The sequence below is a fragment of the Pipra filicauda genome, unplaced genomic scaffold, assembly GCF_003945595.2.
Source record: "Pipra filicauda isolate LSUMZ 115617 unplaced genomic scaffold, ASM394559v2 scaffold48_size3843733_pilon, whole genome shotgun sequence".
NCBI lineage: Eukaryota > Metazoa > Chordata > Aves > Passeriformes > Pipridae > Pipra > Pipra filicauda.
This window is the reverse complement of record NW_024104631.1, coordinates 16,481-40,051: the sequence shown is the minus strand read 5'-3', so window position 1 is coordinate 40,051 and position 23,571 is coordinate 16,481. Positions and strand designations below refer to the sequence as shown.

Below are 23,571 nucleotides of genomic sequence, written 5' to 3'. Positions count from 1 at the left end.
TGGAACTCTGTGTGTGCAGCTTCATTTTCTCCTTCAGCGCCCACAGGAGAGGGGGTAAAAAGTGGGGGTTGGGCCCCCAAAACTGTTTAGAGGGAAACTGGGGATTGATGGGAATATGGGAAAATGGGAGGAACAGGGAGAAGGGTGGAAAAGGGGAGGTGGTCTGGCGGGTCTGACAGTCCCATGGGGGTCTTTGGGCACAGGGGAGTTGGCAAAGGGGGTGATCCCCCTGAGCTCCCAACTTCCTGTGGGGTTGTAGGGGCTGCTGGATCCAATCTCAGCCTTGGATCATGCCAACACTTTCAGTTTAGAGGAATTACAGAGGTGTGAGTGAACCAGCTTTGTCTCCCAGATTTTAATGATGGCAAATCACATCTATTGATAGAAAGGAATTATTTAGGGTTACAAATGATCAGACAAAAGATCTTCATTAGAATTATTTACTGCACAATAGAAACACTAAAACAACCAGGAGCACAGGATAAGATAGGATAGTGCTCTACATGAAAGCAATTGTTGAAGCCATTCTACTAAAGCTGGCACAAAAGCAATGATTATTAATTGGAGATGGATGGAACTCCCCCAGACCAACGCTCGTGGGGAGATCTCTGCTCTCAACCTCCAGGAGTGACCGGGGGGGTCCCCAGCCAAGGCAGGAATCTCCACACACCCCCCAGGAAGGGTTCTGTTGGAAGAAGCTGCCCCTGGGAAAGGGGACTGGCCCTTTGTGGTCAAAAGGGATGGACTGACAGTCACTGGACTCCAGGGGTTGCCTCCCCATCAGGGGGTTCATTCGGGGTGGAAGCAGCGGTCGAAACTCTTCCCGCAGTCAGGGCACTCCCAGGGCTTCCCTTACCGGTGGGTCCCTAGGTGGTAGGTCAAGCCAGAGCTGTGGGCAAAGGTCTTCCCACACTCCCCACACTTGTAGGGCCTTTCCCCAGTGTGGATGCGCCGGTGGGTGATGAGGTTCCCGTTACGGTTGAAGCCCTTCCCGCAGTCGGTGCAGCGGAAGGGCCTCTCATCCGTGTGCATCCGCTGGTGCACGAGGAGCTCTGAACTGGTCCGAAACCTCTTCCCACACTCCAAGCACTTGTACGGCCGTTCCCCAGTGTGGATCATCTGGTGTTGGCTCAGCTGGGAGCTCTGCCTGAATCTCTTCCCACATTCCCCACATGTGTAGGGACATTCCCCAGTGTGAATGCGCTGGTGGATGAGGAAGTGGGACTTCTGCCTGAAGCTCTTCCCACATTCCCCACACGTGTAGGGCCATTGCCCAGTGTGGGTGCGCTGGTGGGTGAGGAGGTTGGAGCTCTGGCTGAAGCTCTTCCCACATTCTCCACACGTGTAGGGCAGTTCCCCAGTGTGGATGCGCTGGTGTCGGATCAGGTGGGAGCTCCGGCTGAAGCTCTTCCCACATTCCCTACAGGTGTAGGGCCTTTCTCCAGTGTGGATAAGCTGGTGTCGGATCAGGTGGGAGCTCCGGCTGAAGCTCTTCTCACATTCCCTACATGGGTAGGGCCGTTCCCCACTGTGGATGTGCTGGTGTTGGAGAAGGTTGGAGCTCTGCCTGAAGTTCTTCCCACATTCCAAGCACCTGAAGGGCTTCTCCCTGCTAGGAGGCTGCTCAGGGACCACCAGCTCAGAGCTCCCCCTCAAGCTCCGGCTGCCTTCCCGGCACAGGCTGGCTCTTTCCTCCTCAGAGCACCCTGGGCTGGCTTTGGAGCCCCTCCTGCGGGGGGATCTCCGGCCCTTTTCCTCCCCGCTGCCTTCCTGCGCCGGGGAGCCCTTCAAAACGGCCTCTCCCACCAGGGTCTCACGGGGGGATTTGTCCTCCGGGCTCTCCGTCCTCACCTCGGGGCCTGGGGCAGGAAGCAAGAAGGACAGGCAGGGGATTTGCCTCCGGCCCACAGGGAAGGCCAAGGACATCCCCCCAACTCCGGCCCCGGCAGGACGGCGGCGCCAGCGGGGTTGTCCTGCAGCCGGGGCCATGCTCGGCTGACAGAGCCAGCACAACACCCGCCCAAAGGGACACTGACTTCCTCCTCACCTGCCTGGGGGGACCAAGGCATCTTCCTCTTCCTCGCAGCCTCCTCCATCCGCCCAAGCTTTGGGAAGGACAAATCCTGATGGGGGGGAAAACAAGGGCTGAGTGTGTTGGCTTGGGGGTTCCTCCTGCCCAAGTCCATCTCTAGAACTCACCAGGCATCCTGTGTCCATAAAAACCTCCAAAACACCAAGATTCAGCCCAGAAAAACAAAAACCACCAAGATTCAGGAAAAAAACCCCTCAGAAATATCGATATGAACCCCCCTCAAACTGCAAAAAGTAAAAGTTTAGCCAGTAAATACTCCAAAATATGAAGATTCAGCCAATAAAAAGGTGTTTAATTGGGAGGCTGAAGGGAGTGAGGTCATTTCACGAGCACTGAACTGAGTTGCTATATATTAATAAAGAGCTGTATTAATGTAGTTTCACTTAAAACTCACCAGGGCTGTTCCTCGAGCTTATCTGGCCCCCTGTCAGTCCGGGGCTGTTTCTCCAAACCACCAATCCCAGTGTGCCAAACGCCCTGGTTGGTCAGTGCCGGCTGGGGCAGCGGGCACTCGGTGAGGGGATGAGAAAACTGCACCCAGGGCTGGGCTGAAAGAGGCTTCAGCACCACTTCTGATGGCCCGGGGGCAGCATCTGGCTTCTCCCAAACAGAGAGAGGGCACTTGTTCCTCTGCAGGGAGTCAAGGGCAGGAGGGTGACTCCTGCTGCATGGATGGAATGGCAGAGGATCCCTTGGGTCCCCAGGATGGATCAGAAAACAGGAATGTACACAAAAGGCCACCACAAAGATTTCTGGGGCAGTGTTCTGGAGGGAGGGGACAGTGTCACCCCACCAGGGCGGGGCTGGCAAGTGGGAGGCTGCTCCAGGGGTCTGCAAGAGGCCTCGTGCTCTGCTCGGCCCCAGCACTGGCTGGTACCAACACCCCCGGCTGCCCCCGGCCCTGGGCAGCTCTGCTGCCACAGGCTGTGCCCTCACCATTGCCCTGCAATGGCCCTGCCTGTCCCTCACCCGGGGCCCTGCCCACATCCCTGTCCCTTGGCTCTCTCTCTGCCAGCTCAGTGTGGGGCACACGGGCTGGGGGTCCCTCCCAAGCCCCCCGGGCAGCCGGCGTTGGCTGGGGGGATGTGAGGGCTGGGCCTGCTCAGCACAGCCCCGGCCTCGTGCCCAGCGCCTCTTTCCTGCCCCACACAAGAGCTTCCCGGCCCCCCCAGGGCTCCCCTGCTGCTGCCTCTGCTCCTGGCCCTGCCTTTGCTGCTCCCTTGCCTGGGGCAGCGGCTGCAGGGGGGGGATGGCAGCAGCTTCAGCTCCACGGCACTTCCTGGGGGGAGCTCAGCCCGGGGGGACGGGCAGGGACCTGATGGGGATGGACAGGGGCCCAGCAGGGACAGCCAGGGCCTGCAGGGGAAGGCACAGGGACAACCTGGCCCCCCACACTGCCAGGGCTGTCCCTGCTCCTCCTTGCAGGCTCCGTGGCCAGGCACAGTTGGTGTTCCTGGGTGCCCACCATCTCAGCACTTGCAGCCGCTCAAATCAGCACCCGCAGCTCTGCAGCAAAGCCCCAGCTCACCTGGCACACAGGGGATGGACACAGCACCTGCTCGGGGATGGGCACACACAGCTTTGTGCCTTCCCCACCACGGGGCTCTCCTTCCTCAGCAGCACCTCTGCCTTGCACTTATTCTCAGCCTCACCTCAGGGACAGCTCTGGGCTCACCTCCACGCCACTTCTCAGCCTCACCTCAGGGCCTGGGCTCAAGGACAGGAACCTGCAGGGAGGGGACATCAGGTGCAAGCTGAGGGCTGCCTGCTTGCACTGGCCTGGGGGCTTCTTTCTCCTTCTACAACCAGCCCAGAACTCAGCCTGCTTTTCTAACACCACACATTTACAGACTAACCTTGCAGATAGATATGGACAGACATCTCCATCACCCTGGGGATGGAGCCTCAAGCATGTGCTGCCATAGGAATGGCAATCAGAGAATCACAGAATCAGCCACATTGGAAAAGACCTCCGAGATCATCAAGTCCAACCCTGGATCCAACCCCGCCGTGCTTCCCAGACCATGGCACTGAGGCCACATCCACTCTCACCTTCAACACCTCCAGGGACGGGGACTCCACCCCCTCCCTGCCCAGCCCATTCCAAGGCCTCATTACTCTCTCAGCAAAAAATTCCTTCCCAATATCCAACCTAAACCTCCCCTGGCACAGCTCCAGACCCAGCCCTCTTGTCCTACTGCTGCTTCCTGCCAGAACAGCCCCACCCCACCTGGCTCCAACCTCCTGGCAGGGACTTGCAGAGAGTCAGGAGGTCTCCCCTGAGCCTCCTCTTCTCCAGCCTCAACACCCCCAGCTCCCTCAGCCTCTCCTCACACCACTTGTGCTCCACTCCCCTCCCCAGCCTCGCTGCTCTTCTCTGCACCTGCTCCAGCCCCTCCAGGGCCTTCCTCAACTCAGGGCCCAGAGCTGGACACAGCACTCCAGGGGTGGCCTCACCAGCGCTCACTCCAGCCCAACAATCACTTCCCTGCTCCTGCTGCCACACTCTTCCTCAGCCAGGCCACCATCCACTGGCCCTCTTGGCCCCCTGGCCACGCTCTGGGGATTGGGGGTACAGACCAGGACAGACCAGGACAGACCAGTACCCCCTCACTGCTCCCCGGATCTCTCCTGGAGCTGGACCACGATGTTGTGGGACACCTGAGCCCCCCCAGTGCTCTCCCAGTACAGCCCAGTGCCCCCAGTACAGCCCACTGTGTTCCTGTCCCAGGGTGCCAGGTGATCCCTCTTTGGGGGGGTTGGGAGGGATTTGAAGGAAGAGTTGGGGGAGATTTGGGGGGATCTGGAGGGGTTGGATGGGGATTTGGTGGGGCTTTGGGTGCATTTGGGGGAGTTAAAAGGGTCTTGTGGGCATTGGGGGGTCAAAGGGATCTGTGGGGGGAGGGGATTAAAGGAAAAAAAGGGGAGTTGGGGGACATTTGGTGGGGGGTTAATGGGGCCTAGAGGGGCAGAGGAGGGGCTTCCCTACAAGCAGGTCAGTCCTGAGACTCCCCTCATGTCCCCAAGACCCTTTTGGTGTTTCCAATTCCCCCCTTGACACCCCCAATTCCACTGTCCCCAAACCTCATCCCTGATGTCCCCAACCCTCCATCTCACCCCAGGAGCCCCCCCTGGACCCTCTGACCACAAAAACACCCCCCCCACGCTCACAGAAAGGCCAAGGGCATCTGGGGACACACTGGGGACAGTTGGGGGGCTTTGTGGGGCACTGGGGGATTACTGGGGGGTACTGGGACACACTGGGGGGAACCAGGGGGCACTGGGAGGGACTGGGGGTTACTGAGGGACACTGGGAGGGCACTGGGAGGGACTGGGGAGTTACTGGGGGATTACAAAGACACACAGGGGGACACTGGCTGGTTACTGGGCCATACTGGGGGTTACTGGGTGCACACTGGAGGATCACTGGGCCATACTGGGGGGCAGTGGGAGGTCACTGGGACACACTGGGTGGTCACTGAGGGGGTTACTGGGCTGTACTGAGGATCACTGGGAGGTCACTGGGATATATTGGGGGCACTGGGATCCCCTTACCCAGATGTGGTTCATCTCCCCCCCGCACTTTAGGGGGCAACCCCCAGACCCCTCCCCTGGGGGCTGGGGGACCCCATGAACCCCACTGCTGGGCTTTAGGGGACCCCCGGGACCCCCTGGGGGGTCTCTGTGTGCTGAGTTTTGGGGGTCTCTGGGGTTCGGGGCAGGCATTGGGATCCCCTTTCCCTGGGGTCGGTCTGCTGACACAGAGACCCCATAAAATCCCCTCAGAACCCCTGAAATCCCCTCAGAAATCCACCTCTGGACCCATCGAAACCTCCTCAAAACCACCTCAAATCCCCTCAGAGACCTCATCCCCCCCCCCAGGACCCCCTAAACCCTCTCAGTGACCTGCAAAACCCACCTGGAATCCCCAGGCCTTTTCAGGGACCCCCAAAACCCCCTCAGGGACCCTCAAAACCGTCTGGGACTCCCAAAATCCCACAAGAAACCCACAAAACTGCTTCAAAGACCCCCCCCAAAGGCCCCCCCAGGACCTCCCAGTTCCCTCGGAGATTCCAAAACTCCCTCAGGGATTCCCAAACCCATTCAGGGACCGTCAACCCCCCCCCCCTTAAGTCCCCTCCGGACACTAAACACCTTCAGAGACCCCCCAAAACCTCCTCAGGGAACCCCCAGGGACCCCAAAACCACACAACAGCAGAAGAGCTTTCTGTAAAGGAAGAGAGCAGAAAACCTGAGAAGGAGACCAAGGAAAAACTGAAGCAAAGCAATAAAATCATCCTGGCCCCTGCAGTTTTTCCTTCACCTTTTTCTCACTTTTCCCTTTTTTAGGGTTCTTTTTTTGTTGGGTGGTTTTGATGTTTTTTTCCGAGGGACTTTCTCGGAATCGAATCGAACATCCGGGATCTTGGGAGGCCCCCGGGCCCCGCGGCCCCCGAGAGGGTTCCAAGGCCCTGCGCTCTGACCCTCGGGAACCCCCGAGCCCCCCCGCCAAACCCTCCCGAGCCCTCCAGCCTTTCCACCCACAGCCGCGCTCCCCGCAGCCCCCGAGGGGATCCCCAGACCCCGCTCTCCCGCACCCCCCGACAGCTCTTACAGCACAATGCGGGCCCCGCCGCCATCAACGACTCCCGGAAGTCGACACGGCGCTCTGCGCGCGCACCGCGCTTAGAGAACACCGCCGCAGCCAATCAGCGCGCGGCCACGCCCCCGCACGCCCGCCGCCGCGGCTGCGCCCCGCGCGGGGCACCACGGGAGTTGTAGTCCTTGCGGCGGGTCACAGCGGCCATTTGCACGTGAGCGGAGTGAGGGTAATAAGGCTTTTGTTCCTTATTCCTTCTTTTTTGTTCTTTTTTCTTTCTGCTTTATTTTTTACCCTTTTTTCTTTTTTCTTTCTCTTTTTCTTTTTTCGTTTTTTCCTTTTTTCTTTCTTTTTTATTATTTGTCTCATTTTTCTTAGTTTTTCATGTCTTTTTTTCTCTTTTTTCTCATTTTTTCTGTCTTTTTTCTCTTTTTTCTCCTTTTTCTGCTTTTTCTCTTTTTTCTTCCTTTTTTTCTTTTTTCTTTTTTTCCATTTTTTTTCCTTTTTTTTTTTTTTTTTTTTTTTTTTTTTTTTTTTTTTTTTTTTTTTTTTTTTTTTTTTTTTACATTTTTTCTATCAGTTGTATTTTCAAGGAAGATATAAACACATATCAAAACAATCTCCAGGTACAAATCTTAAGACAACCGATAATCTGGCATTTTTCCAGGTTTGTGAGGGTTCCCAAGATCACAAACACTGAGACACAAAGGGTGCTCACACAAAAAACAGCTTTTCCTGCTTTTTTCCACAGGTAAAGCAAGTGTGGAAGGGGCACTTGGCCCCAGGCAAGAGGCTTTTACAGCCACTTTAGGCAGCCCAGAGTGGATCTGGCTGGCAAATGGGATTATGCCCATGCTTTCAAGGAGGATTTCCACAGTACATTGAGGGGAAACAGGGCCATTTCTTCATCTGCTGAAGGGATGAGAAGAAGGGGAGCAGGTGCTGTGGCCCCAGAGCTTCTCTCTGCTTTGGGGACACTTCTGTGTTTTCCTCTGTCCATTGAATTCCCAACAAAGAAGGAAAAAGCTACAGGAACTCCAGTCTGGAGTGCTCAGGACATGTGGAAGCAGGGGAATTTTTCTTCCCAGCTGGGATTGAGAGTGCAATTCCACACTCATTTGGAGAGCATTGACTGAGACATCCCATTTCTGCCCAGGGATCTTCCAGGGGGAACTCAATCCGGGCTCTGGGCAGGGGCAGCAGCTTCCTCTGCACATTTGAGGGGATAAAGCTGCTCTAACCCTGCACTCCAACCACTCCACAGCAATTTAGGACCTCTGAGGACAGTTCCCCACTGTTTCCACCCCAGCAGAGACCTGAACACATCCCATGGGCACTGTGTGACCACCCCTGGCATTAACACCCTGCAGGAATGAAGACACGGACTGTAAATACACTTGTCTACCTCTAAACCTCCACTTTGTTTGCTACTATACAGCAATAACATTTTCTATTCATATTGCAGCTACAGACTTAACAAATAGAATTGCATATATTGTGCTTTAGACATTAAAATGCATTCCAAAGTCAGGCAATGCTAAACAATGAAAGTCTTGAACCCTCCCCCCCAAACCAGCCCCACTTTCTGGTTTCAGAACCAGCCCACTTCCTCACTCTCTTCACAAAGGGAGAAACCTCATGTTTCCACCTCTGAAACAAAAACTCCCTCCCCAAAAGTGATCAGAAAGAGTCTACTTAGGCACTACTGCAAATGGAAGTTGTCTAATAACCGTTCCTTCTAACTCAGGAAGGGGAGGAGGTGAAGAAAATCACAACAAATGTTTGGAATCCTTCCTCTTCGACGTCTTCTCTTCCCTATCTGACGCTCTGGGACATGTGCAGGGGGGTCAGCATCTCTTCAAAGATGGCTCCTTTCACATCAGAGCCCCTCAAATTGGCTTCCTGGAGGTCACAACCTGATAGGTCACAATTTGGAAGGGGAAAAGAAAAAGAAGTGTCAATGGAATGCACCCAGAACTCTGTTCAAAGCTTTACTTGAAGTCCATTTACCTGAACTCCATTGTAGGCTGAAGCTGGAGAGGTCAGCCAAAAGCCAGCAATCCCCCAAATTCCCAGCTGACTAGAGGAGAGAAAGGAACAGGATGGAAAATGAATCCCAACTCACTTCCCAATCAGTTCCTGCCAACGTTGCTCCCCCGAGGTTACAGTTCTTTAGTTTGGCATTTTTCACCTTTGCAACTCGGAGGGTAATTCCTGTCATCTGACTGCCCTCCATGGCCACTCCTTTCAGGCTGGCACCTGGAACACACACAGAAAGGAGTTCTGTGAGGAAAACCAGGCAGAAACACAGCAGCTCCACACTGGTGCTGCCTCAGAGCTGTGTGAATTGGAGGAGGACGAGGGGCTTTGGGGCTGAGATGGTCACAGACTCAGTGCAGCCCTTGTGGGCCCTTCTCAGGGTTGGACAAACCACAGCTGGACCTTTTCTGGGCCATGGAAATGCACAAACACAGGCTTCAGTTGGCACAGATTGACAAGGCAAAAGCTTCTCACCTTCCAGATTAGCTTGAAGGCCTGATGGGTCCTCAGAGTCGCAGCCTTTCAGGGACGCTCCCCCTGCGCTGGAGCGCAGCATCTTCACCCCTGGCAGGTTGGCACACTGGCACAGACAGGAGTCACTGAGGGCCGGAAGAACAACACCAAAGACAATCAAGAAGACAGTTTTAGTTTCTGCTTTGGGAGTCGATCCCATCAAATCATTACTGGGAGGAAGTGTAAAAGCTTTGGGAACCAGAACAACTCTTTGGATTCCCATTAACTCAATGCAGGTGCAAAGTGACTCCACTTGTTCCCACACTCTCCCACCCCTTCCACATCATCCCCCACTCCCCAGCCCCCTCATGCTCAGTTTGGGGGTCCCACCCTCGTTTTTCCCCACTCTTCTGACCTCTCCCACCCCTTTTCCATCATCTCCCAAACCTCAGATCCGTCCCCCTCCACTTTTGGGGAGTCCCACTCCCCTCCCACTCAGTCAGTCTGGGGTCCCACCACCCCTTTATCCCCTCTGACCCCCCTTTTCCCACCGACCTCCCCCTTCCCACCCCCCACTCACCCGAGAGCTCCTCGCCCGCAGCTGGGGGGGCTCCCAGCACCACCAGTGCCCAGAGAAGTCCCCCAGAAAAGGGGTTGGGTGGAGTCCTGGGTGGACTCTGAGTGGGTTTAGGAGGTGCTTGGGGGGCTATGGGGATTCCAGGATGATCCCAGGATGATTGCAGTTCCCCCTGCATGGTCCCAGTTGCTCCCAGTTGCCTACGGCACAGACCCTGTCAATCCAAGTATGATCCCAGTCTTCCCCCAGCATGGTCCCAGTCAATCCCAGTTGCCCCATTGCACTTCCAGTCACTCCCAGTTGCACCCTTTATGCTCCCAGTTGCTCCCAGTATGATCCCAGGATGAGTCCAGTCACCCCCAGTATGATCCCAGGATGACCCCAGCACAGGCCCACCCGTTCCCAGTATGACCCCACTTCCCCAGCGTGGTTCCAGTTGCTCCCAGTCACTCCTACCATGACTCCTGTGGTTGTTTCCGTGTGTAGAAGCTCATCCCATGAGCGGTTGCACCCCATGTCATGTAAGGCAGGGCTCTGCTGACATCCTCCTGGGCAGTTTCAGTGTTGCCATCTGAGGACTTCCCTGCTCTGATTTCACGAGCTAACTCCTGCCGTGCCAAGTTGTGGCAAGGCAGGGGCAGGAGCAAGAAAACCACTCTCTGTCCAATACAGAAGGTGGGAGGGTGGGAGGGCAATTCCCTCTTGGGAAGAGTGTTCTGTCTCTTTTGGGCTGCGGGGTTGCTGCAGGGTTGCTGCCAAAGGTGTGTGCAGATGGACAGATAAACAAGGTCAAGATGACCAAGTAAGAAATGATGAGGGAACACACGGCAGAACACTTTACAACTGTTGTGATCTTGGCCTGCCTGAAAAGAGGATGAAGAAAAAGTTTTGTCCTGTAATTTCATAGTCTTTTTTTTTACTTTAAAGTGTTTGAAGAAAACTGTAGGATGTTTTTGCAGCTCCTTCTGTTGTAAACTAATTTTAAAAGGTGAAAAAAGAACACAAAGGTCTTGAGTATTTGTCTCAATAGTTAACAAAGTCCAGTGAAAGGTCAGTAATGGTTGGGATATAAATGGATGTTAATTAGGCATTGTCACTGGAACCCGACAACAAAAATTTCTGTGGAAAATCACAATTTTCCTCCCAGAAGATTTATTTTACTACCCAGTGAAGAGACTCTCTGAGTAAAATACCTAATTAATATTTGTCAGTGCAACCTACACAAGCCCACACATGGGTCTCTTGTGTTTGCCACTGGGTGGTGTGGGGAGAGAAGTGGTCACAGTGTTTTTCCCAGTCCCTTATTTTACTGGCAGAGAATCTGTATTGGTTTTTAGCAGTATTAAGGCCAAACATAACTCCAAGTATGTTTAGTTAGAACAGTGAATAAACTCTCTGATTGAAAATCAGGATTAGCGTTCCCTTTGTTGCCAGTAAACACTTTGATGGGTGGCTTGAGCTCCAAAATACATCTGAGATACTGTTGTTGATACTTAAATTTGTCATTTTGGCAATATCAGCTGAAGACCAAGAAACTTTGTTCTCCTCACAACAACCAACTCCCATATTAGTCTATTGGATTTTTCATGCTGATCTTGCCAGTTCCAAGTTAATGTCTGTTTTCTAATGTTGCAGCAAATCCAAAGACAATTTAGATATGCCGGCAGGTTGTCTTCTCCCAAGAGCTTGTTCAATCCCATTGGATTTTTGGGATTCATAAAAGTGTCATTTAAACAGCTGTTTTGATTGGCAACACCAGGAAATTTTAGGATTTTTTCCAAAAAACACCTGCTGAATGCAGTTTGATCCTCTTCTTGTTGTTTGTAATTGCACTGTCTGAAAATTTGACTGCAAGGCAGCAGGTTAACTGAAAAGCAGAGTTTCAGGTTTATTTTAGGTATGGGATGACTTTGGCAACCAGTGATGGGTTGTGCCAACATGGTCCCAACTGCCCTCAGAATGCTCCCAGTCACTCCCAGTATGACCCCAGCCACCTTCACTGTGGGCCCAGTTGCTCCCAATATGATCCTAGTTGTGCCCAGCATGGTCCCAGTTGCTCCCAGTTCCTCCCAGTGGGATCCCAGTTGCTACCAGTTGTCCCCAGCAGGGTCCCAGTACCTCCCAGTTCCTCCCAGTTTGATTCCAGTTGCTCCCAGTTGCCCCTAGCACAGACCCAGTCGCTCGCAGTATGATCCTGATGTGATCCCAGTATGGTCCCAGTATGATCCCTGTACAATTGCAGTTACCCCCTGCATGGTCCCAGTTTGTCCCAGTTGCCTCCAGCATAGATCCAGTCAATCCAAGTATGATCCCAGTCTTCCCCCAGCATGGTCCCAGTCAATCCAAGTTTCCCCACTGTAGATCCAGTCACTCCCAGTTGCTCCCAGTTGCCCCCAGCATGGTCCAAGTCACTCCCCATGTGGTCCCAGTCACCCCCAGGATGGTTGCAGACACTCCCAGTATATCCCAGTTGCCCTCAGCATGCTCATAGTCATACCCAGTTACTTCCACTTGCCCCAGGATGGTTCCAGTTTCCATCAGGATGATCCCAGTCACTCCCAGTTTATGCCAGTTGCCTCCAGCATGCACCCTGTCACTCCCAGTTACTCCCAGTTGCTTCCAGCATGATTCCAGTTGCCCCAAGTATGTTCCCAGTTGGCTTCCAGCCTGGCCCCACTGGCTCCCAGTTCCCCCCTGTGTAGTTCCAGCCACTCCCAGTTTGATCCTGGTCCCTTACAGTCACTCCCACTGTGATTCCAGTATGGTGCTGGTCACTCCCACTATGATCCCAGTCACTCCCAGTCACTCCCAATAGGATCCCAGTTGCCCCCTAGGTGGTCCCAGTTGCTCCCAGCCCCTCACCCAGGATGGTTCCTTTCCCTCTCAGGGACTCCCAGTCTGAGTCCAGTCTGGCCCCAGTCACTCCCTGGAGGATGCCATTTGCCCCCTGCATGGTCCCAGTTGCTCCCAGTATGATCCCAGTATGAATCCAGTCACCCCCAGTATGATCCCAGTAACTTCCAGACACTTCCAGTACAAAGCCAGTTTGATCCCAGTCATCCCCAGTATGGCTGCAGTCCCTCTCACACACACACCCCCCAGTATTATTGCAGTCACTCCCAGTATGATCCCAGTATGACCCCAGCAGGGGCCCAGCTGCTCCCAGTAGGATCCCAGTTGCCCCCAGCATGGTTTCACTTGCTCCCATTCACCCCTACTATGGTTCCAGTCACTCCCAGTATAATCCCAGTCACTCCCAGCCACTCCCAGTATATCCCAGTTGCCTCCAACATGCTCCCAGTCAGTCCCAGTATGATCCCAGTCTCTCCTAGTAGGATCCAAGTTACCCCCTGCATGGTCCCAGTTGCTCCCAGTCACCCCACTGTAGTTCCAGTCTCTCCCAGTCCATCCCAGTATGACTCCAGTCTGATCCCAGTGACCCCCTATATGGTGTCAGTCACACCCAGGATGAACCCAGACATTCCCTGGCACTCCCAGGATAAAACCATTTGCCCCCAGCAGGGTCCCACTTGCTCCCAGTTACCCCACTGTAGTTCCAGTCACTCCCAGTATGATCCCTGTCACTCCCAGTCTCTCCCAGTATATCCCAGCTGACCTCAGCATGCTCCCAGTCAGTCCCAGTACACTCCCAGGCAGTCCCAGTATGATCCCAGTCACTCCTGGTCTCTCCCAGTATATCCCAGTTGCCCCCAGTGTTGTCCCACTCACTCCTGAATGCTCCCAGTAGCTTCCAGCATGATCCCAGTTGCTCACAGCCACTCCCAGTCACCGCCAGTGGGGTCCTAGTCACTCCCAGTATGATCCCAGTCACTTCCAGCATGATCCCACTTGCTCCCAGTATATCCCAGTTGCGCCAACATGGTCCCAACTGCCCTCAGAATGCTCCCAGTCACTCCCAGTATGACCCCAGTCACTTCCAGCATGATCCCACTTGCTCCCAGTATATCCCAGTTGCGCCAACATGGTCCCAACTGCCCTCAGAATGCTCCCAGTCACTCCCAGTATGACCCCAGCCACCTTCACTGTGGGCCCAGTTGCTCCCAATATGATCCCAGTTGTGCCCAGCATGGTCCCAGTTGCTCCCAGTTCCTCCCAGTGGGATCCTAGTAGCTCCCAGTTGCCCCTAGCATAGAACCAGTTGCTCCCAGTATGATCCTAGTCTGATCCATTATGATCCCAGTACAATCACAGTTGCCACCAGTATGATACCAGTGACTTCCCGACACGTCCAGTATGAAGCCAGTTTGATTCCACTCATCCCCAGTATGGCTGCAGTCCCTCTCACACACTCCCAGGATTATTGCAGTCACTCCCAGTATGATCCCAGTATGACCCCAGTAGGGGCCTGGTTGCTCCCAGTATGATCCCAGTTGCCCCCAGTGTGGTTCCAGTTGCTCCCAGTCACCCCTACTGTGGTTCCAGTCACTCCCAGTATATCCCAGTTGCCTCCAACATGCTGCCAGGTGCTCCCAGTATGATCCCTGTTCCCCAGTTCTGGTCCCACTGGATCCAGTTTGGGTCTCGGTGTATCCCGGTGTCCCCCCTGTCCCCCACCCCGGTGTCCCCCCCTTTTCTCTCCCCACAGAGCTCCTGAGCCGGCGGCGGCCGCAGCCCCTCCCCGGGGCCTCGGGCCCAGCCTGGACCCCTCCTGTCCCCGTGAGGATTTTGGGGGGTCGTGTGTCCCCCCTCCCCTGCTGTCACTCTGCCTCTGCCCGGCTGCTCCCAGTGATCCCAGTAAAGCTTCCCAGTTCTCCCCAGTCCTGGTTATTGGGGGGCAGTGGGGGAGGCGCTTGGGGGGATCCCAAGGAGTGGAGCCGAGTTTGGGGGGGCAGAACCGGCCCCGGGATGGATCGGGAATGGGGACCTCCCTTTGTTCCCCCTGTGTCAACCCCTCTGGGAGGGTCTTGGTGGGGCACCTGCCCCTTAAAATGTACCCAGCTCACCCCAAAAGGTGCTGGGACCTCCCTAAATCTCCACACAGGCCCTGGAGAACCCCCCAAACATAGTCAGAGCCCACCCAGGATCCCACCTAACCCCTTTTTTTGGGGGTGCTGGGACCCCAAGTTGAGTTGGAGGGAGCTGGGGATTGGGGGGATGATGTGGAAGATGTGAGAGGAGGGAAAAATGGGGGTTGGGACCCCCAGAGTAATCCAGGGGTGAGGTGGGGATTGAGGGGACTATGGAAAAGTGGAAGGAATAGGGAGAAGGGTGGAAAAGGGAGGGTGGCCTGGTGGGTCAGATGGTCCTATGGGGGTCTTTGGGCACAGGGGTGTTGGCAAAGCAGGGTGGCCCCCTGAGCTTCCAATTTCCTGTGGGGTGCTGGGGGCTGCTGGATCCAATCTCAGCCTTGGATCATGCCAACACTTTCAGTTTAGAGGAATTAAAGAAGTGTGACTGAACCGCTTTTGTCCCCCAGCTTTTAATGATGGCAAATCAGATCTATTGATAGAAAGGAATGATTTAGGGATACAAATGATCAGACAAAAGATCTTCATCAGAATTATTTACTGCACAATAGAAACACTAAAACTACCAGGAGTACAGGATAAGAAAGCAATTGTTGAAGCAATTCTACTAAAGCTGGCACCAAAGCAATAATTCTTAATTAGAGATGGATGGAACTCCCCCAGACCAACGCTCGTGGGGAGATCTCTGCTCTCAACCTCCAGCAGTGACCTTGGGGGGTCCCCAGCCAAGGCAGGAATCTCCACACACCCCCAGGAAGGGTTCTGTTGGAAGAAGCTGCCCCTGGGAAAGGGGACTGGCCCTTTGTGGTCAAAAGGGATGGACTGACAGTCACTGGACTCCAGGGGTTGCCTCCCCATCAGGGGGTTCATTGGGGGTGGAAGCAGCGGCCGAAGCTCTTCCTGCAGTCGGGGCACTCGAGGGCTTCCCTTGCCGGTGGGTCCGTTGGTGTCTGGTCAACTTAGAGCTCTCAGTGAAGCTCTTCCCACACTCCCCACACTTGTAGGGCCTCTCCCCGGTGTGAATGCGCCGGTGGGTGATGAGGTAGGAGTTCTGGCTGAAGCTCTTCCCACAGTCGGTGCAGAGGAAGGGCCTCTCATCCGTGTGTGTCTGCTCATGACTGAGGAGATGTGAGAGGGTCTGAAACCTCTTCCCACATTCCCCACACACATACGGCCGTTCCCCAGTGTGGATGCGCTGGTGTAGGATCAGTTCAAAGCACTGGCTAAAGCTCTGCCCACATTCCCCACACTTGTAGGGCTTCTGCCTACTGTGGATGCGCTGGTGTAGGATCATTCCAGACCTCTGCCTAAAGCTCTTCCCACATTCCTCACACTTGTAGGGCTTCTGCCCAGTGTGGATGTGCTGGTGCTTGACGAGGGTGGACCTCTGCCTGAATCTCTTCCCGCACTCCCCACACGTGTAGGGCCGTTCCCCAGTGTGGATGCGCTGATGTTGGATCAGGATGGAGTTGCAGCTGAAGCTCTTCCCACATTCCCCACACTTGTAGGGCTTCTGCCCAGTGTGGATGTGCTGGTGCTTGACGAGGGTGGACCTCTGCCTGAATCTCTTCCCACATTCCCCACACGTGTAGGGCCGTTCCCCAGTGTGGATGTGCTGATGTTGGATAAGGTGGGAGCTGCAGTTGAAGCTCTTCCCACATTCCCCACACGTGTAGGGTCGTTCCCCAGTGTGGATGCGCTGATGTTGGATCAGGATGGAGCTGCAGTTGAAGCTCTTCCCACATTCCCCACACGTGTAGGGCCGTGCCCCAGTGTGGATGTGCAGGTGGGTGAGGAGGTCGGAGCTCTTCCTGAAACTCTTCCCACATTCCAAGCACCTGAAGGGCTTCTCCCTGCTGGGAGGCTGCTCAGGGACCACCAGCTCAGAGCTCCCCCTCAAGCTCCGGCTGCCTTCCCGGCACAGGCTGGCTCTTTCCTCCTCAGAGCACCCTGGGCTGGCTTTGGAGCCCCTCCTGCGGGGGGATCTCCGGCCCTTTTCCTCCCCGCTGCCTTCCTGCGCCGGGGAGCCCTTCAAAACGGCCTCTCCCACCAGGCTCTCACGGGGGGATTTGTCCTCCGGGCTCTCCGTCCTCAGCTCGGGGCCTGGGGCAGGAAGCAAGAAGGACAGGAGGGGATTTGCCTCCGGCCCACAGGGAAGGCCAAGGACATCCCCCCAACTCCGGCCCCGGCAGGACGGCGGCGCCAGCGGGGTTGTCCTGCAGCCGGGGCCATGCTCGGCTGACAGAGCCAGCACAACACCCGCCCAAAGGGACACTGCCTTCCTCCTCACCTGCCTGGGGGGACCAAGGCATCTTCCTCTTCCTCGCAGCCTCCTCCTCCATCCGCCCAAGCTTTGGGAAGGACAAATCCTGATGGGGGGAAAACAAGGGCTGAGCACGTTGGTTTGGGGGTTCCTCCTGCCCAAGTCCATCTCTAGAACTCACCAGGCATCCTGTGTCCATAAAAACCTCCAAAACACAAAGATTCAGCCCAGAAAAACCCAAACCACTAACAAGATTCACGCAAAAAGCCCCTCAGAAATAGCAAGATGAACCCCTCCCCAAACTGCAAAATGTTAAGATTCAGCCAAAATATACTCCAGAATATGAAGATTCAGCCAAAAAAAAGGTGTTTAATTGGGAGGATGAGGGGAGTGAGGTCACTTCATGAGCACCTGATTGAATTGTTATATATTAATCAAAAACTGAATTAACGTAGTGTCACTTTAAACACAATTTTTTTCTTCCTAGTTTCAGTGTAGAGAATAAATATGAATTCACTGGACTTCAGGCCTTGATCATTACCCCTGTGCTTTGGTGTGCAAATGCTTTCTCCTTCCACTTCTCCCCTGCCATCCTTTCTGACAACTGGACTCCTCTGCTGTGCTGTGCCAATATCCTGGGATGTGCAGTTTCCACGTTTGCAAGGATTAAAGGCTACTTTTGCCTACCAGTGCCAAAGGCTGCTCTGTGAAGTTCAGTGTGAGAGAATCCTGGGCAGTCAGACACTGAAATTGTTGAGCTGCAATGGGCCATGCAAATGGAATGACAGAATCCATTCTGCTGGCCCAGACACAGAAGCCAATCTGTGGCTGTGGCTCTTTGCCTCACTGGCACCATCCCCTGTGGTTCCTGCTGCCCACCATGGCACTGGCAGCCCCGGGGCACAGGTACGTCCATCCTGTACATGAAGTCAGTCACACTGTCCACAAGTGCTAGCAGGAGTAAAACAGTGCACTGCTGACCTTCTCGAATTTATCTCTGTTAATGTCTGACTTCACTTGGTCAATCTGTGTTCTCTTGCACAGCGTTACGTGGGTTTATGATTTTTATTATCACTGCACCAAATTAATCTGGAATGTGTGGTCAGAACAGTAATTACCTGTATTTGTGTATAACTGTGTGCTCTTCTATTTTTCATGCTTTCTGGCAAATTCACTGACAACTTCTTTCACGACTACATGATGGGGACTGAATTTAATATTGGGGGGGTTTCCTGAGGGCAGCACTAACCAGACTGTTTTGTGTGTGGGAGACAGGCAGAACCACAAATGCCTGCACAGCCCAGAGCACTCAGTGTGGGGCTGTGCCTGCTGCTGCAGAGACCCCCAGGGAACAAACCCAGGCAATAGTTGGGGTTTATTCCTTGCTCTGTGTCAGTGGAATAGAATGTTCCACAGGAGCTCTGTCCCCCTCTGTGGCACCAGGTGGCTCGAAGCTGAAGAGGGGGGGGATCAAGTGCAAGGTCCCTTCTGAAGTGTGTCCCTAAGGAGGACACTTGCCTTATTATTGCTTATTACTTGTAATATCTTATAAATATTATTATCTTAATTAAGTTGGCAAATATCACCCCAATCCATAAAAAAGGCTGCAAGGCTGACCCGGGTAACTCCAGGCCTGTCAGCCTGACCTTGGTGCCTGGCAGAATTATGGAGCAGATTATCCTGTGTGAAATCACACAGCAGCTACAGGATGGACAAGGGATCAGACCCAGCCAGCATGGGTTTAGGAGGGGTCGATCCTGTTTGACCAACCTGATCTCCTTTTACGATCAGGTGACCCACCTGGTGGGTGAGAGGAAGGCTGTGGATGTGTCTGTCTGGATTTCAGCAAAGCCTTTGACACTGTCTCCCATAATATACTCCTGGAAAAGCTGGCAGCCCACGGCTTGGACAGGGGCACTCTGTGCTGGGTCAGGAGCTGGGCGGAGGGGTCCACCGGCCCCCAGAGAGTGTTGTTTAATGGAGCGGCGATCCATCCAGCTGCAGCCGGTCAGCCATTGAGTGTCCCAGGGTGTCTGTGTGTTTGGGTCCAGTCCTGTTGAATTAATAACATCGTGATTGAATGATTTAGAGAGGGATTTATCCAATCATCAGCAAAAAATTTTGCTGATGACAAACACCAAGTTTGGTGGGGAAGTGTCGACCGCTTGCCTGGAAGGCAGGAGCGGCTGGCAGAGGGATTCGGGGATAGACTTGGAATAGCTGGTCTGATCCAATGGGAATGAAGTTCAAATAAAGCCAAAGTGCCGGTCCGGCCACTTGGCCACAACAAACCCCCCTGCAGCCCGCTACAGGCCCTGGGGCACAGAGGCAGATGGCTTGGGAGAGCAGCCAGGCAGAAAGGGACCTGGGGGTGCTGATCGACAGGAGGCTGAACATGAGCCAGCAGTGTGCCCAGGTGGCCAAGAAGGCCAATGGCATCCTGGCCTGCATCATGAACAGTGTGGCCAGCAGGAGCAGGGAAGTGATCCTTCCCCTGTGCTCTGTGTTGGTGAGGCCACACCTTGAGTATTGTGTTCAGCTCTGGGCCCCTCAGTTCAGGAAGGATATTGAGGTGCTGGAGCAAGTCCAGAGAAGAGCAACGAGGCTGGTGAAGGGACTGGAGCACAAGTCCTATGGGGAGAGGCTGAGGGAGCTGGGGTTGTTTAGTCTGGAGAAGAGAAGGCTTAGAGGTGACCTCATCACTCTCTTCAACCACCTGAATGGAAGTTATAGCCAGGTGGGGGTTGGTCTCTTCTCCCAGGCAACCAACAATAGGACAAGGGGACATGGGCTCAAGCTCTGCCAGGGGAGGTTTAGGTTAGATGTTAGGAAGAAATTCTTTACAGAGAGGGTTATCAGGCATTGGAACGGCCTACCCAGAGAGGTGGTGGATTCACCATCCCTGGAGGTTTTTAAAAAGAGATTGGACGTGGCCCTTAGTGCCATGATATAGTAACTGGAGTTGGATCAGGGGTTGGACTTGATGATCTTGGAGGTCTTTTCCAACCCAATTCTATGATTCTATGATTCTATATATCATACAATAGCTAAGGATGGATTCTATAGAATATGTGCCAGATATATGATACAGAATATATCTGATTATTGCTTTACCTGCCTGTCCAGACAGATCTTGTGTATGCACAGAGACTGTATTTGAGGGATATGTTCCTCTCAATACCCTGTGAGCTCCACTCCCAATGCCAGCAAATTCCTGAAGCTCCCCCTCCTGTGCCCTGCAGCTTTTGGCAGATTTGCAAGAGCAGGGGAATCATTCCCTGCAGCCCCTTTGCACTGTAGGAAATGGGAGCCCTGTGCACATCCTGCTGCCTCCAGATTCCATTCTGGGTGTGGGAACGACCCTGGGGAGCAAAGAAATGCCTGGTTCTGCAGGAGCTGGAGATGCTCAAGGGGCAGCGGGACCAAGTCAGGGGCCTGGGGGGGCCTGGGGGGCTTTGGGGTCCGGGAGGGTCCTGGGGGAGCTGGGGAGGGGCTTTGGGGATTGGGTGACAAACCAGCACCGACCAGGACAGACCCAGGGACCAGACCAGTACCTCTCATGCCCCCAGATCTCTCATGGAGCTGGGACACGTTGTCCTGCGACACCTGAGCCCCCATGCCCTCCAGTACAGCCCAGTGCCACCCGTACAGCCCACTGGTTCCTGTCCCAGGGTGCCGGGGTTGATCCTCTTTGGGGGGGGTTGGAAGGGATTTGAGGTGGGGGCTGGGGGAGATTTGGGGGGATCTGGAGGGGTTGGATGGAAGGTGATTTGGGGGGTTTTGGGGGTCTTTGGGTGTATTTGGGGGAGTTAAAACAGGTTTTGGGGGCATTGGGGCATCAAAGGGATCTGTGGGGGGAGGGGATTAAAGGGAAAATGGAGGTTAGAGGACATTTGGGGGGAGTTAGAGGGGCTTGGGTGGGAGCGAAGGGGCTGCACCATGAGCAGGTGAGTCCTGAGACCCCCCCGGTGTCCCCAAGACCCTCTTGGTGTCCCCAGTTCCCCCCTTGACACCCTGAGACCCCCCTGGTGTCTCCAATTTTCCCAGGGACTTCCCACAGCCCCATTTCTCCCCTTGGAACCCCCAATTCCACTGTCCCCAAACCCCTCCCCACTGTCCCCAAACCCCATCCCTGATGTCCCCAACCCTCCATCTCACTCCAGGAGCCCCCCCTTGGACCCTTTGACCACAAAAACGACCCCCTCCCACTCACACAGAAAGGCCAAGGGCATCTGGGGACAGGTTGGGGACAGCTGGGGGGTTTTGGGGGGCACTGGGTGATTCCTGGAGGATACTGGGACACACTGCGGGGAACCAGGGGGGACTGGGAGGGACTGGGGGGTTACTGAAAGACACTGGGATGGCACTGGGAGGGACTGGAGGTGAACTGGGGCACACTGGGGTCACTGGTGGAGAACTGGGGAGTTACTGGAGGGATACCAGGACACACTGGGGGACAGGGAGGTGAACTGGGGCACACTGGGAGGTTACTGGGTGCTCACTGGAGGATCACTGGCCCATACTTGAAAGCAGTGGGAGGTCACTGGGACACACTGGATGGTCACTGAGGGGGTTACTGGGCTGTACTGAGGGTCACTGGGAGGTCATTGGGATACACTGGGGGCACTGGGATCCCCTTACCCAGATGTGGTACATCTCCCTCCCCTGGATTTTGGGAAGCATCCCTAGGACCCCTGAGGGCTGGGGGACCCCATGAACCCACTGCTGGGCTTTAGGGGACTCCACAAAATCCCCTCAAAACCCATGAAATGCCCCCCTCGACCCATCGAAACCTCCTCAAGGTCCCCTCAAATCCCCTCAGAGACCTCATCCCTCCCCAGCACCCCCTAAACCCTCCCAGTGACCCGCAAAACCCACCTGGGACCCCCCAAGCCCATTCAGGGACCCCCCAATCTCCCTCAAGGACCCTCAAAACCGTCTGGGACCCCTTAAACCCCCCAGAGACCCCAAAACTGCCTAAAAGGTCCCCGCAAAGCCCCCCAGGACCCTCAAACGTCTTCAGAGATCCCCAAAGCCCACCTGGGACCCCCCAAATCTCCTCAGAAACTAAAACTCCCTCGGAGACCCCCAAACCCCCTTCAGGGACCTTCAACCTCCCCCCGAGTCCCCTCAAGACACCGAACCCCCTCAGGGACCTCTCAAAACGTCCCCGAGAACCCCCGAACCTGCGCGCTAAACCCTTCCGAGCCCTCCAGCCTTTCCACCCACACCCGCGCTCCCCGCAGCCCCCGAGGGGATCCCCAGAGCCCCGCTCTCGCCACAGTCCCCGCCAGATCTTACAGCGAACTGAAGGTCCCGGCGCCATCCCCGATTCCCGGAAGCCAAGGCGACGCTCTGCGCGCGCACCGCGTTCAGAAAACACCACCGCAGCCAATCAGCGCGCGGCCCCTGCCCGCACGTTCGCCGCCGCGCCTGCGCTTTGCGCGGTGCGCTGTGGGAGTTGTAGTCCTTGCGGACGATCATAGCGGCCCTTTGCACGTGAGTTGACGAAAGACAAGACGAGGAATAAATAAAGAAGAAAGAAAATAGAAAGAAAAGGAAAAAAAGAAAGGAGAAAATAAAGGCAGAAAAGCTAAAAACCAAAAAGTCCTACCCTCGCCTGCCGCAAGGACTACAACTCCCACAATGCACCGCGCGCGGCGAAGGCGTGGCGGAATGCGGGCAGGGGCCGTGGCCGCGCGCTGATTGGCTGCGGCGCGGGTCAGTCCAGGCGGTGCGCGCGCAGAGCCAGCGCCATTTTGGCTTCCGGGATTCCGTGATTGCGGCGGGGTCTGTTTGTCGTTGTGAGTCTGGCGGGGGGGGCGGCGAGAGCGGGGTCTGGGGATCCCCTCGGGGGCTACGGGGAGCGCGGCTGTGGGTTGAAGGGCTCGGGAGGGTTTAGCGGAGGAGTTCGGGGTTCCCGGAGACGTTTTTAGGGGTCCCTGAGGGGATTCAGTGTCCTGAGGGGACTCGGGGGGGAAATTGAAGGTCCCTGAAGGGGTTTGGGGGTCTCTGAGGGGGTTTTGGTTTCTGAGGAGATTTCAGGTTTCCCAGGTGGGCTTTGGGGTCTGTGAGGAGGTTTGAGGGTCCTGAGGGGCTTTGCGGGGACCTTTTAGGCAGTTTTGGGGTCTCTGGGGGGTTTAAGGGGTCCCAGACGGTTTTGAGGGTCCTTGAGGGAGATTGGGGGGTTCCTGAATGGGCTTGGGGGGTCCCAGGTGGGTTTTGCGGATCACTGGGAGGGTTTAGAGGGTGCTGGGGAGGGATGAGGTCTCTGAGGGGATTTGAGGGGACCTTGAGGAGGTTTTGATGGGTCGAGGGGGGGATTTCAGGGGTTTTGAGGGGATTTTGTGGAGTCCCCTAAAGCTCAGCAGTGGGTTCATGGGATTCACCAGCCCTCAGGGGTCCTAGGGATGCCCCCCAAAATCCAGGGGAGGGAGATGTACCACATCTGGGTAAGGGGATCCCAGTGCCCCCAGTATGTCCCAGTGACCTCCCAGTGACCCTCAGTACAGCCCAGTAACCCCCAGTGACCATCCAGTGTGTCCCAGTGACCTCCCA

At 55.2% G+C, this 23,571-nt stretch overlaps 1 protein-coding gene across 1 annotated transcript; it reads right to left on the bottom strand.

The window, feature by feature from the left end:
* Positions 1–712: 712 nt before the first annotated feature.
* On the bottom strand, positions 713–22,497 carry LOC113997604 (zinc finger protein 883-like). Its single transcript, XM_039386549.1, is given in 3 exon segments — positions 713–1,612; positions 15,683–16,635; positions 22,315–22,497. Coding segments are annotated over 3 exon segments (1,959 nt in total). The 3' UTR covers positions 713–789.
* Positions 22,498–23,571: the final 1,074 nt, after the last annotated feature.